The sequence below is a fragment of the Alligator mississippiensis genome, chromosome 16, assembly GCF_030867095.1.
Source record: "Alligator mississippiensis isolate rAllMis1 chromosome 16, rAllMis1, whole genome shotgun sequence".
Classification (NCBI taxonomy): domain Eukaryota; kingdom Metazoa; phylum Chordata; order Crocodylia; family Alligatoridae; genus Alligator; species Alligator mississippiensis.
Window position 1 is genome coordinate 9376179 of NC_081839.1, and position 16488 is coordinate 9392666.

The 16488-nt window shown below is 45.4% G+C and overlaps 1 protein-coding gene across 4 annotated transcripts in view; it reads right to left on the minus strand.

The window, feature by feature from the left end:
• Positions 1-16488, minus strand: part of ZFR2 (zinc finger RNA binding protein 2) — a 124430-nt gene that overhangs the window by 16277 nt on the left and 91665 nt on the right. For all 4 annotated transcript variants that reach the window (XM_014599837.3, XM_019491222.2, XM_019491223.2 and 1 more), the window contains exon 11: positions 8286-8424. In XM_014599837.3, the coding sequence (XP_014455323.1) occupies positions 8286-8424 (139 nt within the window). The remainder of the gene's footprint in view (positions 1-8285; positions 8425-16488) is intronic.

Genomic DNA, 16488 nt, shown 5'->3' on the forward strand with positions numbered 1-16488 from the left:
GCCCCTGAAAAATCTTGGCCTCTCACATGAAACCCTCTAGACATTTTTCCAAGTGACTGGGAACTATCATAAGAAAATACAGCTCATTACACTAGGTTTTTTATGTAATCAAGCATCATTTCAGTAACGTGCATGTAAATTGGATGTCTTCAGGCAAATAATGTGTGTATTAGTATGTAATAAGATGCGTGTATACAGCTAAAATCACAAAGTATTTAGCAAGGGCTGCAATTTTTCTAACGTAAGTTTGAATTTTCTTATGTGCATACGGTATTTCTTGCATTGTAATATTTCTCATTCAGTGTCCAGACAGTATTAGAAGTGCTGAACTTCCATACAGGTACAGGATCATAGAAAAGTCAGCCTGGGAGGGACATCTGGAGGGCATCTAGTCTTAACCCCCTGCCGACCCAAACCATCCCACACAAATCCTTGTCTAACCCAGGGGTTTTCAACTGGGGGGTACTTCTGATGGCCTCAGGGGGTACTCCGCCAGCACTTTGGTCACTGATTAGCTGTAGGGGACCCCTGTCCAGGTTGCCGATCGCTCTTCCCCACTCGTCAACTGGCTGCTGGGGAACCGACCCCCCCCCAGTTGCCAATTGGCTGCTCGCCTGGCCCCCGAGGGACTCCTGACTTCTTGACCAGCTGCTGGGGGCACAATGACTCAAAAAGGTTGAAAACCCCTGGTCTAACCTATTACTAAAACTACAGTCAACCCTGTTGCATAGCTATAAGGCGCAGCAACCTAACTTGCCCACAGGTATAGCTGGGGAACAATGGTGGTCAGTGTCTGGTGGCTGCAAGTACGGTTAAAATACACTCAAGAGATCTGAGGAAGAGGGCCACACCATGGCAATGCGTAGGGGGTGCACGTGCAGCCCCTGCCAGGCTGCACTCCCTGTTTAGGCAATGGGCAGGGGGGCAGGCGGGAGCGCCAGTTCCCCCCTTGTAAGCGCCAGCTGGGGAGCAGGGCCTCTAGCAAAAGCTTTTTGTGAGTGAGATCGGCCATGGTCCCCCTCCCCACCCTCCCCCCAGTCAGTGCAATTGGCTGCCAGGGGACTCAGCCCCTGTCGATGACTGGTACACGTGCCCCCCTGTCTCAAGAGGCACCAGTCGCCTATGGGGCCACACACTCCACTAGAGAGGAAGGCAAAACTCCCACAGTCCATCCCAATCTGACCACAGGGTAAAATTCATTCCTGGTTCCAAATATGGCAATTGGTCTGACCCTGAGCAGAGGGGCAAGACGCTTTAGCCAGGAACTTCTGGGTTTAAGGCCCAGCAGGAACATTGGCACACCAGTCAAAATGTCCAGCCTTAGATGCAGCCAACACCCAATGCTTCTGAGGAAGGCAGAAAAAAAATCCCTGATCCCTGCAGCAACAAGAGAAAAAAAATCTTTCCTGGCCCCATATGGGCGAAGGAATACCAAACACCCTCCACTCTGCTCTGGAGCCTGGGGACAGCAAACGTACAGCCACGTATCACACCCACTGCTGGACAGTCAGAACTCCCTATTTTGTACCCCCTCCATAAACCTAACCCAGCTCCTTTAATCTTCTTTCATAACTAAGCCAGTTGTGGAGCTCTGTCTCATTCTCCTGCTGCTGAGTACAGTCCTTTCTAGTATCTGCCTGCTTTAGGCTGCAGAGCTTTTCTCATTATCTCTCAGCAATCTCTCTGTGCGGGGAGGAGGGAGGGGAAGTGCTCCTGGGTTTCCAACTGTTGTTTTTTATATAGCACTCCAGGCATAGCCACTCTTAGATCATCCCCAACCAGTGCTTATTCAACCTTTTTCTTGAAACCTCCAATTATGGAGAGTCTACAACTTGCCTAGGCAATCTATTCCACTGCCTCAGTTTTATCACAGTGAAGAAAATTTCCCTGATATCAAATCTAAACCTACTTTTTTGCAACTCCAAGCCACTGGTCCACATCCTGTTCCCTGTAGCAAATGAAGAAAGGTGTTTTCCTTCTTTATAGCAGCCCTTCAGATATTAAAATATTACTATCATGCCCCATCTTAAACAAGCTGAACATGCTTATTTCTTTCAATCTCTCCTCATATACCTTGCCTTCCAAGCCCTTTATCATTTTTGTTGCCCACCTCTGGACCTCTCAAACTTTTCCATTTCCTTTGTAAAGTGTGGAGCCTAAAACTGCATACAATAATCAAAATAAAGCCTAAATGGTGCTGAGAAAAGAAGCACGATCACTTCTCATGTCTTGCATCTAATGACCCTGTCCTCCTGCGTGTTTGCAGACCTTCCCAGCTTCATCTGGTCTGCAAATCTGCTCAGGAAACCTGCATCTAAATTGTTAATAAACAAGTTAAAGAGCACCACGTCCAGGACAGACTCCTGTAAGACTGGGCGCATCTACACAAGATGCTTAATGCGCAGAAGACTAATTCTACTGTGCATTAGCGTAGCTAGCAAAAACCGTGCTAATGTGCAGTAGACTTAGTCTGAACATTAACGTCACTTAAAAAGCGTTCACTTGCACTAATGTGCCGATTATGGAGCATTAAGTTTGTCCCTGTTGTTACAGTACTAAACTTAATGCACTGTAATTACGCTGCATTAATGAACATGTAGACACATCCCCTGATATCAGCGTGAAGGCTTTGAATTCTTTGACAATGAGCAGATGTTCTGGGAAGGAGGATTGCTATCAAGAGACAGGATCCATTAAACCAGAACTGGAAAGAGCATCTTTGGGCACCACCAGTCCTAAGGAAGGCTTTAAACTAGGTTCTGTGAGAGATGATAGACAAAATCCTTCAGCCACAGAGCAAACAATCCAGAGGGGAGAGCACCAGAAGAAGCTCAACTCAGAGAAAGGGACAGTGAGCCGTAGAACAGCAACAAGGGAGTCAAGAGGAAAACAAGTAGGTCAAAAATGCAAAATACTTCTGATATACATATAAAGATGTGACGAGCTTAGGGAACAAACAAGCTGCAAGTCACAGCCTGTGAAAAGACCTATTATCTGACTGTTATCACAGACACTTGATGGGTCAGCTCTTATGATGGGAACATCAACACTGAGGGGTACACTCTGTTTTGGAAGGAGAGGGCTGGGAGAAAAGGTGTTGATATATAACAAAATGCCACCAATACATACACTTATTCACTGGTTCAGGACAAAGAAAGTAGCTGATCAAGTAAATCTGGGTGAAGATAAAAGGTGAAAGATACTGTAGGGATACAATGATGGGGACTTATCCTAGACTGCCAAGTCAGAAAGAAGAGGTGGATGAGGAACTCTTCAGAGGTGATAAAATTATCCAAAAGTCATGAGATGGTACTGATGGAAGACTTCAGTTTTCTGGACATCTGCTGCAAGAAACATGCAGCCAAACAAAATGTCAAGTAAGTTCCTAACTTGTGTGAAGACAACTTTCTGTTCCAAGAAGTTGAGGATATAAGTCAAGGAGTACCTGTCTTAGATATTGTCCTGACTAACAGGGAAGAAATAGTAGAGGATGCGAAGGTGATGGGAAACTTGAGAGAACATAATCGCAATGGGCATGTCTACACGTGCATTTAAGTGCAACTAAATTTACTGTTTAAGTCCCTGCAGCCCTGCCATGTGCCCCTGTGGCCACCGGGGGGAGCTTCAGTCTCTGACCACATGGTTGCCAGCACTTGGCAGCCATGTTGAAGCCAGACCCAGCTGCCAGCACTTGGCAGCCATCTTGGAAACTCTCAGCCTTGGCCAGCCCCTTCCCTGCCCAGGAGCCATATGTCCAGTGCAGGGAGAGCACATGGTAGCTCCTTTCTTGCCCACCCTGCCTCCCTGCACCAAGGCTGCTCCAGCCCCTGCCCCTGCTAGTGACACCCAGTGACCCGCTGCTCCAGCTGTGCCCCTGCCAGTGATGGCCAGCACCCCACACTCCCATCTTTCAGCAGTTGCCAGCCCCTGGTCATGGGCCTGCAGGACCCCCCAGGCCCCAGGACAGCCACGCACCCACCAGCAGGGGCCAGGACTGACCCCCTCTTCCTGTACGCCTTGCCCTAACCCACCTGCCCCTCCACCCACACACCCCCCACCCCCTGCCCACCCCCCAGCACCACTTTCAGGATATGCACATGGGTGAAACAAAAAACTTTATGACCCTCACAACACCCATCACCATCCCTCCCCCCTCAACCAACAGAACCCCCTCCTCCCCCGACCAACAGGGGCCCTCCACCACCCTCCCCACCCACCAACAATAAAAAACCTGCTTACAAATGGAAAACTAGATACAAATGGAAAATATTTATATATGGAAAACTATTTACAATATTTTGGGTCTTTGAGCCCAGAATGGGCGGCTGCTGGGGGGGTCTAGAGGGCAGAGCCCCAAGGCAGGTACACAGGCCCCCAGCCTTGGGATATCCCCCTACAGGTCTGGGGGTTGCAGTGACCCCAGCAGATGGTGGCCTCATACACAGCTGGACCTTCAGGCATGTGGTGCGGGGGAGAGTACCGGAGTCACGCAGGTGGCGGCAGGTCTGGGGCGGGGGCCAGGCCAGAGGGCTTGGTAGGCAGGGGGCAACTGAGGACCTCCTCCCAGGGTCAGATGGGGGCCTACTGTGGGGCAGTGGGCAGGACCCAGAGGTCCTGCAGGGCCACAGGCAGGGACCAGGCAGTGAGGAACATGGACGTGGCCGCCTGGACCAGGAGGGTGTCCCTGCTGCTGGAGCAGCTCTAGGTGTTCCTGCTCCAGGGTCTCTATTTGGGCCCAGTGGTCCTGCTGCTTTTGGTCCCGTGCCTCTGCCCAGGCAACATCCTCCACCCGCCAGGCTTGTTCCTGTGCCTCCTGCTCCTCCGCCACCACCACCAGCTGCTAGAGCAGGAGGTCCAGTCCCTGGTGTGCTACTGGCAGCCAGTGCATTCAAACAGCTCTAGTGGTGGGTGGCAGTGACCTGGAGCCTGTATCCCTTCTGGGGCTGGTGGCCTCTCCCCTGCATCCAGACGTTAGCCCTGGACAGTGTTCAGGAGTGCTCAGCAGATGGGCATGGCCAGGGACTGGGAGCTGTGCAGCAGAGGCACTTCACCACAGCACCTGCAAAGAGATGCTGCTGTGGGTAAGCAGCAGCAGGTGCTGGCCTGGCTGCAAGAGACAGACAGGCAGCAGCTCTGGGGGGGGATCTAAGGACTGGGCAAGGGGTGCAGCAAGCTGCAGCTCTTTGCAACACTCACCTGTGGCCAAGCAGCAGCTCTACAGAAGGAACAGGCCAGGCAGAGGCAGGCTGTGGCCTGTCCAGGGGGTACACAAGGCCTGCTGGGCTCCTGGACAAAGAACAGGCTCCCTCAGGCTCCCTGGTGTGTATGCCCCAAGTGCTGGGTCATGTCTACACATGCATTACCGCACATTAACTAATCAAACGTACATTTGAGACCTGCACTTAGCATAAGTTACTGTGTAGTAAGGGTGCATGCCTGTACTGTGCAGTAACTTAGGCTAAGGTGCATTAACGTGTCTTGTGTAGATGAACCCAATATGACAGAATTCTTAATCCAGAGATGGGGAAACCATAAGGTCAGGTGAACTAAGACTGAATTTCACAAACGTGGATTTCAACTGACTCAAGGAGACAGTAGGCATGTTGGACAGACTGAAGGATAATGGGTCCCAGGAGGGCTGGAAGTTTCTCAAGTACAGTGTTGGAAGCCCAACAAGAAACTGTTCCGACACGATGGAAGTGCAAGAATAATGATAAAAGACCAGCTTGGCTGCACAAGGAGCTTCTAGGAAGCCTTAAAAACAAAATGAAACCATACAGGCAATGAAAAAATGAGCAGATCACCAAAGAAGTATACCAGGAAAGAGCAAGAGCTTGCAGAGACAAAATCAGGCAAGCAGAGGTAAAATTTTGCTTTACCTGGCAAAGGAAATTAAAGTCAAAAGAAAGAGGTTCTATAAATATGCTGATCAGAAATGAAAGACCAAAGAAGCAATAGATCCACTGTTAAATAGCCAGGGTGAGCTCTTAACAGAAGATGTAAAGAAGGAGGAGCTGTTCAACAGCTTCTTTGCCTCAGTTTTGACAAATATTTAAGCTGCAGCAATACAGCTAATATGGATTACTTGGATAAGGAAGGGGACACGCGGAGGGTTGAGATAACAAAAGGGACAGCCAGAGATCTGTTGACTGATCTGAATAAATTCAGATCAGCAGGACCTGATGAACTTCATCCCGGGGTACAGAAGAAACTGGCAGAAGAGATCTTGGAGCCCTTGGCAATGATATTTGCCAAGTCACTGGGGACAGGTGAGGTATCAGAGGACTAGAAAAGGGGCAACATAGTGCCCATCTTTAAAAAAAAAGACAAAAAGGAAGACCCAGGTAACTATAGACTGGGTAGCCTTACTTCGGTATCTGGGAAGAAGCATATCCTAAGAAGGGCTTTTGCAAGCATCTGAAGGAGGAAAGGCTGATCATGAGCAGGCAGCCTGGATTTATTAAGAGCAAATTGCATCAAACTTGATCTCAACTGACAAAAAGCTAGATGGGCAAATATAGGGAATGCAGTGGATATAGTATATCAGAACTCAGTAACGCTTCTGTCAAAGATGCACATGGCCTTCTTATAAACTAATTGGACAAATATGGGCTAGATAAAATTACTATAGGGTGGCTAGACAATTGGCTCAGTAGCTGGAAGCAAGGGGTAATTATAAATGGGTCCAAGTCCAAATGGCAGAACTCTCAGCCATATGTTTACTTCCACAATACAATAGTCCCTGCCTGGGACCTTACTGTCCACCATGAAGATTGATGAAAATACTACTTGTGTTCTGATTTCCTTACTTTTCTTTCCAAGAACCTCATAGTCTCCTCTGATCTGCTCAGTGTCAGCCCTAGTGGGTAGCACTGGGGGCCTACAGGGATAAGAAGGAAAGGGTAGTGGTCTGAGGGATGGATAAGCTCTGGGAATCTTTCTGTGATGTCCTGAATAGGGCTCCAGGCAGGTGGCACACCTCCTGCAGTGACCCCTGGCACAATAAAAGAAAGGGTGAGAGCCAAGGGCTAGGCCTTGCAAATGGGCAGGAAGAATTTCATGAATACTGAAGAGAAGGTTTAATAAATGTTGAGGAGACTTACTGTAGAATTCTGTTTCACTTTATGTGCCCACATGGCAGCTGTCCAGACATGTAAGTGTCCTTTTTGATTCGTAGGCACAGTTTGTGATTCTTTTACATGTGCAATGTGCATGCATAAATGTCTACAAAGCTACTGAGCAGGCATGGTGTGCTATGCACTGGCTGGATAGGTGCATGGGCCTGGGGACTTGGGCAGACAGACTGGATATATATAAATCACAAACGTCTATCCAGGAAAAACCCATGAAGGAGGACTCCTCCTGCCATATGTTCTAACCAGAACTGTTATTCCCAGTAGAGCACTGCACTGCTATCTGGCCATTTTACCCAATGAATAATTAATGCTAAGTGCTGGGACTCAGCTCCAATGAAGGCTGTAGGGAACACTGAAGAATACCTAACCTGTGGTCTGGTGGTTAGGCACAGCAGTGGCAAGTCAGAGAGCTATATGTTTCCACCCGCTTTGGGTGAGGAAGGCCAAAACTTGGGTCCCCTGTTTCCTGTGTGAACACCCTAACCACTAGGCTATTAGGGCTAGAACAGATGGGCTCTCCTCCTTGTTTTTCAGAATTTACACTCATGTACATGCAAATGTAGTCATATACCCACCACCCAATGTGCATGCTCAGTAGCTGTGCGGACACTTCTGTGTCAACACTATGCAGGTAATACAATAGTAAACTGTGCGTAAGTATCAGTTGCTCCACAGTAGGGTGGACACAGTATCAGTTGCTCACGTGCATGGTCTTACTTCCCAGGTAGACTAATACTTGTCCAATGAAAAAGGGATAAAACTCAGGGTAAGAATGGGTGCACAGGCAATATTGCGGAGCAGGTGACGTAGTAAAACCCTGCCTCTTTTTATGTCATGATAGCCAGTTTGTATGCCCTTTCCCTTCATAATCTGAAGTGTTAACCTTTTTACACTCCCAAGTAGTCCAACATATAAAAATGATCATTTGTCAGTGAGGGTTGTTTTGTGCCACAAACTAGAATTGACATTAAGCTTTATGTATTGCTCATTCCAAATTTTAGTCATGGATTCTCAGGAGAAATACAAAATTACACATTCAACACTCAAAGAACAGAGACAGTATGGCACATTAAAGCTTGAAACAGATTTTAAAGGTGTCAGAGTGCTTCATATTTCTCCTTTCAGGAAATGTAATCAAGGGTTGCTCACCAAGAAAAGTGGAACAGCCATGCCAGGCCTGCCCATAAGTGGGGGTGGATGCCAGTCTACAGCCATCCGACGCCGTTGCTCTTCCCAGTATAATTGCTCTTCCTCTACTTGCCACCAGTACATTTCCTCTTCATACCGCCTTCATGAAAAGAAGTAAGAAAACAGTAAGTTTGTATGAAACAAAGTTTTGTCACCAGTCTCAGCCATTTTCAAGGTGCCTAGGCAAAGTTGCAAAAGTGTGGCTAAAGCAGATGACCCCAAAGCCTGTTTCTTAGCGTGCAGCTAGGGTAGCTGGGGGGTGCCCATGAGGCGAGGGGATCCATTCCTCACCCCCTGCCCCCTCGAGCTCTGGCCATTGCAGCTCTTTTCCCTTCCCTCTCTCGCCCCCACTGACAGCCTGGGGCAGGGCTGGGTTGGTAGCACCAATCCTGTCCTGCCTCCCAGGTGAAAATTTAACTCTGGAGGGAACACAAGTTCTCTAAGGTACTCTACTTTAGAGTGCCTTAAAGTAATACCTGATCTGACCAGGTTAATTTTTCATGTGATCAACCATTTTAAAAGCACTCTGCAGCTGTGCATGTGTGTTATGACACAGCTGTAGAGCACTTTCAGGGGCCAGATCACTCAATAAACATCACTTCTGTCTGTGCCCTTATAGTGACCACCAAATTTATCCTGGCAGAGGTTAAAACTGGCATGTTCGGCAAAGTGTGTAAAGTACCTAATATGTCCAGATGAACAAGTAGCAGTAGGCAACTGCCAGTTCTTCTAGATCATGGCATATGCATGAGAGGTTACCCAGACCATCAATACATATGCCTAGGCAGAGGTCTGGGGGAGTGGAAGCTGCCCAGACCTTCCATCCCCCTTCATGCTATTCAGACAGAATCCAAAGGCCAGTCTGAGTGCAGACATTCAGTACCTTGATGACTGTAATTATGTACATGTCTAGGAACTGAACCTGGGTCTCCCATGTAGCAGATAAGGAGTCTACCACTGAACCAGAGGGGACTCCGTAGACAAACAAGTAATGGAAAAAGAACATAAGAAATACAACACTGGGTCCAGCCATGACTTCATCTAGCCCAGTATCCTGTATTTCAGTGGCAGAGTGTGGATACTAAGAGGAAATGTATATGCAGGGCCTACCCGGACTTGATGATCTGCTCAGGTCCCTTCTGACCCTACCTACTTTGAAACTATGAAACTACCCAAACTGATCCTGCCTCTCTTTCCTCATAGCTTCCAGCATTCTGAGACTTAGGAGGCCTCATTTCTAGATTTAACTCCTTACTATAATGTTTAATACCCACAAATTGACCTATTTAGCACACACTTGTCCAGTCCTCTTTTAAATCTAGTTATTAGCTTCTACAACATCACTGAGTTCCACAAATCAATTACACAATGTGTGAGAAGGAGCTTCCTTTTGTCTGTTTTAAACTTGCTTCCTAATAAATTTATTGTACATCACCTAATGTTAGTATTGTGACAGACAGTAGATGGTAAATCCTTAATTACTTTTTCTGCAGCATTCATGATTTTATAGACTTCTACTATATCCCTCCCCTCAGTCATCTTTTGTACAAGATAAAAAGTCCTAGCTTATTTAGGATTTCCTCATACGGAAAACTCTCCATAACCCTGATCATCCTCATTGCCCTTCTCTGTATGTTTTGTAGTTCTACTACATGCTTTTGGAGCTGAGAGGACCAGAACTGCAAGGCGTATTCAAGGTCTGTGGAATAATGACATTTTCTGTTTTATTTTCAATTTTCTTAATAATTACTAACATTTTATCTGCATTTTTGGCTGCCGCTGAACACTGAGATGATGTTTTCAGAGAACTATGCACAATAATCCCACTCCTCTTTCTTATATAGTAACAATTAATGTAGAGCCCATCATTCTGGCTGAAAGAACTGGCTGAGCTTATAGCAGGGCTACTGGAGAAGCTGTCTGAAGAGTCGTGGAACTCAGGAGTAGTCCCAGATGACTGGAAAAGGTCCAACATGGTACCTATCTTCAAGAAAGGGAAGAGGGATGAACCTGCAAATTACAGACTGGTCAGTCTGATTTTGGTCCTGGGAAAAATGTTTGAAAAATTTGTTAAGGAGGCCATCAATTACAAGCTGGTAACTGGTGAGGTATTAAGATGCAACCAGCATGGTTTTCTTGAGGGTAGATCATGCCTGACAAACCTGGTATCTTTCTATGACCAGGTAACTTACCAGCTGGACGAGGGACGTGAGGCTGATGTCATTTACTTAGACTTCAGTAAAGCCTTTGATTCCATTTCCCATGAGATTCTCTCAACTAAATTGGAGGGTCCTGGGCTGAACCAGTCTACAGTGAGGTGGGTGGACAACTGGCTTAGAGGCTGATCCCAGAGAGTTGTAATGGATGGGATGGCCTCATCCTGGAGTCCCGTCTCCAGTGATGCCCCCCAGGGATCTGTGCTTGGACCTGTGCTCTTTAACATATTTATTAATGACTTGGATGAGGGGGTGGAAAGCTCAGTGATTAAGTTTGTGGATGATACTAAGCTGTGGGGAAATGTGGGCACATCAGAGGATGGGGTAAGGATCCAGGATGACATGGACAGACTGGTTTTATGGGCGGAACAGAGTCAGATGAGGTTTAAGAGGGAGAAGTGCAGGGCCCTCCATCTGGGTAGGAAGAACCTTCACTATAACTACATGATGGATGGTGGTCCATTCGTTAGCACAGCATCTGAATGGGACCTGGGGGTCACAATCAACCAGAAGATGAACATGAATCAACAGTGTGATGAGGTTGCCAACACGGCAAATAGGACTCTGGCATGTATCAGCTGATGTGTTGACAATAGATCCCTCTATTAGGCATTGGTGAGACCACAGCTGGAGTACTGTGTCCAGTTCTGGACACTGCATTTCAGGAAGGATGTGGATAAGCTTGAGAGGGTACAAAGAAGGGCCACCCATATGATTAGGGGCCTGGAGGATAGGCCCTATGAGGAGAGACTCCAGGAACTGGGCCTGTTCAGTCTGAGTAAGAGAAGACTGAGAGGTGACTTGACAGCTACCTACAAGTACGTTAGGAGTGAGCATCAAGATCTAAGGGAGTGACTCTTCAGGAAGAAACCCAAAGGGGGGACAAGGACCAATGGGCACAAGCTAATAGAGGAAAAATTTAGGCTAGACATAAGAAAAATCTTTTTTTCCATAAGAGTTACCAGAATCCAGAACACACTCCCAGCAGAGGTGGTGCAGTCACCATCCTTGGAGACATTCAAGATGAGGCTGGACAAACACCTTGTCGAGCTCATTTGAGCCCAATAACTTCCTGCATGGCAGGGAACTGGACTTGATCATCTTGCAGGACCCTTCCGGTCCTCTGACTCTATGATTCTCTATATCCACGTGCATCATTTTACACTTACTATAACTGAACTTCATCTGCCATTTTGCTGTCTATTCACTCAATTTTATGAGGTCCTTCTACAATTCTTCACAGCCAGCCTTTTTTTTTTTAAACCACATTGAATAATTTGGGGTCATCCACAAACTTGGCCACATCACTATCTACCTTCCTTCCCAAATCATTTATGGATATGTTAAACAGTACAAGCCCCAGCACACACGTTTGGGGTGCCCAATGCTTGCCTCCCTCCCTCCATTGTGAGAAGTGAACATTTACACTTTCTCTTTTTTTCCTATTCTTTAGCTAATTGCTGATCCATGAATGGACCTTGCCTTTAAAGCCGTGAAAGCCCAATTTCATTAAGCACCTTTGATGCAGAACTTTAGCAAAAGCTTTTTGAAAGCCCAAATACAACATTTTAATCACCTCACCCCAATCCACATGCTTGTGGTTGTCCTCCAAGAACTCTACTAGATTGATGACGCATGACCACCCTTCACAAAAGCCAAGGTAGTTCTACCCTGGGAAGTTCTGTTTACCTATGTGAGGGGCAATCCAAGATTTATTCTAGTTTCTATTAATCTGCTAAGAAGAAAAGTCAGGCTTCCTGATTTTTAGTTCCTTGTATGTCTCCAGAGTCCTCTTTAAAGAATGGTGACAGACTGGCAGGCCTATTTGGTACATATAGGGACTGTGAGCCTGGACCCACACAAAAACTGTTAGCCCCCTCTGTTATTAGAGGGGAGTTACTAAGTATGTATCAACAGAATTCCTTGGACAACTAATGGAAAAACAGGGACAGGAGAGGGGCCCAAAGGTTAATAACAAGTGATCCAAGGGTTGGGGGGGGGGGAGGGGGACGGACGGACATGGGGGACAGGACACACTGAGCAGAGCACATTACCAAGTGCCCACTGGCCCTTGAATGAGTCCAAGGAGACAGTGAACACTGCTCCATGAAACTCTGACATGAACAGATGAGGGACAGGAAGATGGCTCTGAAGTCACAAAGGTTCCCCCAGCCAGAGCCTCCTTCCTGTTAGGTAGAGTTACAGACTGGCAGGAAACTGTATACAAGAAACTCTTGTGATAGATAGCCTTGTGATAGGGTAGTTTTAGATTAAGATTGTTAGTAGTAGGGATGTGCCACTAAGCATGCTCAAGCACCAGAACTGTTTTTCCCTGTGCTACTCCAAACCCTGCTTGAAATACCCACATTAACAGCCCAAAATCTACGTTTTCACTCACACAACTGGTCTTTTTTGAAAACACAATGAAAAACAGCCAGAACAATTGTAAAATCACTTTAAAGTCTTTCCGTCCGCGTTCCAGCTCCACAAAGCCTGCTGAGGAGCACAGCCCTGCAGACAGACTGCAGGTGAGCCTGGGAGAAGGAGGGGCTGGCTGGGAGACTGTCCTTTCAGAATGAGATGAGAATGTAGAGGGGTTTTGGTTGTAGCCAGGGCACTATGAGAATTTAAAAATGCTCAAGCTCAGCAAAATAAGACTCAGGGGATATGTCTACATGAGATGTTTACTGCAGAACTGCCTAATTAGCTCTGCACTAAATATCTCAGTGTCTACACATGTGGTCCTAAACTCTACCGCAGGTTAGTACTTGTAAATACAAATATTATCTTGCAGTGGAGTTTTTTAGTGAGCAGCAACGCATCTGTAGATGCTGATATGGCTGACTGGGGCATAAGGGTGCTTTAGTGCAGGGGCTGCCTGCTGGCTAGCCCTGCACTGGAGCACCCTTGTGCCCCAAGCCAGCTCCTTCGCAACACTCTGAGCCAGGTCGAAGCAACCCTGGGCTGGCAGGCTGACCCCCGTCCCCAAGTCCCCGGCCAGTCGGGGCTGCTCCAACCTGGCTCAATGTGCTGTGGTCCTGGGCTCACACGCAAATGCAGAGCCCAGAAGCAATAACTACAGCAAGATATGCACCAGAGTTTATTGTTTCAAATTAACTGCATGTGTAGATGCACCCAGGCTGAAGTTCTGAAGTCAACATATCTGTTAATGAGATCAAGGGCAAAAACTGATGTCCTGCAGTCTAGTGTACAAAATAAGCAGCCAGAATTTGACCTGGAAGATCACTACAATGAAGAGGAGAGAGAATTTTCCCTGATGAAAAAGAAAGTAGAATTTCTCACTGGTGAAAAATGGAAAATAGGAGCTGAAGGGCTAATCTCTGCTTTTTAGGCTTCAGGGAAGAGATTGAGGAAGGCAGCTGTATAAAATTCATACAGAAATTCATACAAACTGAACTAAAATTCTTCTCATGCAACCCTCCAGAAAAAGAGCACGAACACACAGCTTGAAAGCCATGGACAACAGAAAGCGATCCTCTCAGACCTAAAGAAGAAATGATGAGAGAAGGTAGGGCTTTGAGGAAAAATGAAAGGAAAGGAAAAATACTGTTTTTTTCTGACTTGAGTGAAAAAAACACTTAAAAAGAGGAGAGGCTGGAATCTTCCCATGGAAAACCTGTCTAAATTGGGTTTAAAAGCTTCTGTTTGGTCCCTTGCAAGGCTGACTTTCATACTGCAGGGAAGATGCAGGATTTTCAGTGATAAAAAAGACCTAGAGGCATTCACAAGGAATGATCCAAAACTTTTATCTCCCACCAGGACTCCAATTCACAAAGGAAAATGAAGTTGAAATCGATGTGGCTGCTGAAAACAAACTCAAAGAAATAAGCGTGGAGTAATATAATCAATTTGTAACTGTAATACCTATAGCTAAAATCCTTGCTGTTAAAAATTAAGCATATGTAATTTGGAGGGGAGGGGCAGGAAGGGTCTACTTGAGTTAAAAACACATCTCTGGTTAGCCTATTCCAGTTGTTAAATTGTTTAGGGTCTAAGACATGCTAGCCCTAAATATAGCAAATCTACATGAAAAATACATTTGAGAGTGATGGGAAACAACTGCATTTTATGGTCAGTTGGGGCAATGTACAGATGCAAGAATGGTTTGATAATTCTCTAATACTACCACAATTATAGGACAACACCTTTGATATAACTTGAAGTTAGGTGCAAATAGATGTGTGTTGTTTGCTTTTTCTTCAAGTCCAGCGCAATTTCTTTATCTTTCACACACACACACACACACACACACACACACACACACACACACACACACTCTCTCTCTCTCTTTAAGAACTCAAATGAAGTGCTTTGTTTTATGAAGCTTTCTGTTATTTTTTTACATTGCAGGTGTTTAATTTTGTTGTTTTACGATTAAGTTATGGACTCTGTATTCCTATTTTGTCAAATATATACATACTGGGACTTTTTCATGCTCTTCTGTGGTTAAGAGCTACCTATTCAGGTATTATTATTACTTTTCTGAATTAATGAGAGAATGGGCACATCTACATGTTCATTAATGTGCTTATGCTAATGTACATTACATTTAGCATCTCTGGGCACTTTTATACATGCTCCGAGAGTCGCTCTAATTAAAGCGCCGCCACGTCTCATGTATCAGTGTCCCCACTCTTAAAAATGGTGGTGGGGGTGCTTGAACTAAAGCTTGTTTAACAACCTTTAGCTCAAAGACCCTCATCCCATTTTTAAGCACAGGGACAATGATACACGGAAGGAGGAAGTAATACATGATACGCAGGAGGCTGCTGGAGTGGTTATTGCCTCACTCCTGCAGACTCGATTAACTGAGTCTGTTCCAACGTGCTGGAATTCCAGCATGGTGGAGCAGCTTCCGCACTTGTGTATAGGCGTCGTCCATTGTGAGGCACTAGAAAAAGGCACATTAGCCTATTTTAGTGTGCATTAGTGAAAATGGAGTTTTTTTGTGATGCTTTAATGTGTATTAAAATAGGCTAATGCTCCTTAAAGCACACGTGTAGATGCACCCAATCAAAGCAAAGGACAATAAGGTATATAACACAATCATTTTGCAATAAAAAATCATTTCTGTGACTCAATTACTGTAATATTGGATAACGTATAACAAATTTCAGTACATGAATCTAAGGTGATTTTTAACAAAACTGAGCCATGTAAAATAGTTTTTTTCTTTCTTCAACTGTGACTGAAAAGAGACTTACTCATGGGAAAGCTATCTACTTCACTAAAAGACAAGTACGAAGATTTTTATGCCGCCTGAGAAGACTATAACAGAAACTGCAACTTGGAGATATAAATCTACCCAAAAAATAAAAAAACAGCATGGCAGAGTCCTGGTCCTGAACAAACCCTAATGGACAATGCCTTTAAGAGAAGTTACTAAAACATAGCTTGATTCCGCAAATATATTATTATATAGTTTTATATATGTTTTTGCTATGGTTATTTTTCATTAACACAACCAAATAAAGTTAAAAATATTAAACAAACAAATAAAAAAATGTTAGTAGTAGTGACTGACGTAACCACATATACAAGTTGTTCTGTAGCTGTTCTATGATAATTATACCTTTTAAATTTTGTTAGATAATTTGTGAAAACAAAGGTACCCTTCCTTATAGAAGAAGACCATAAAGTAGGAGATTAGACAAGAGAAGAGTAATAAATGACATTCCAAAAATACTGAAGGAAGGAAATAAGAAATCCCCCTTCTAAAAATTGTGATTTTCACAAGTACACAAATCCCAGCTGTTTGGCACATTCTAGGGCCACGGAACAATTGGTTCAGTCTCATTCCCAGAGTCTCAGTAAAACAGGAATTAAATGAAATCCATCAGACAAAGTTTGTTAAGAGTCAGCCATATATAAATATCGGAGATGGACTGCAAGGAAAATCAAATCAGAGAATGCAGTAGATACAAGAC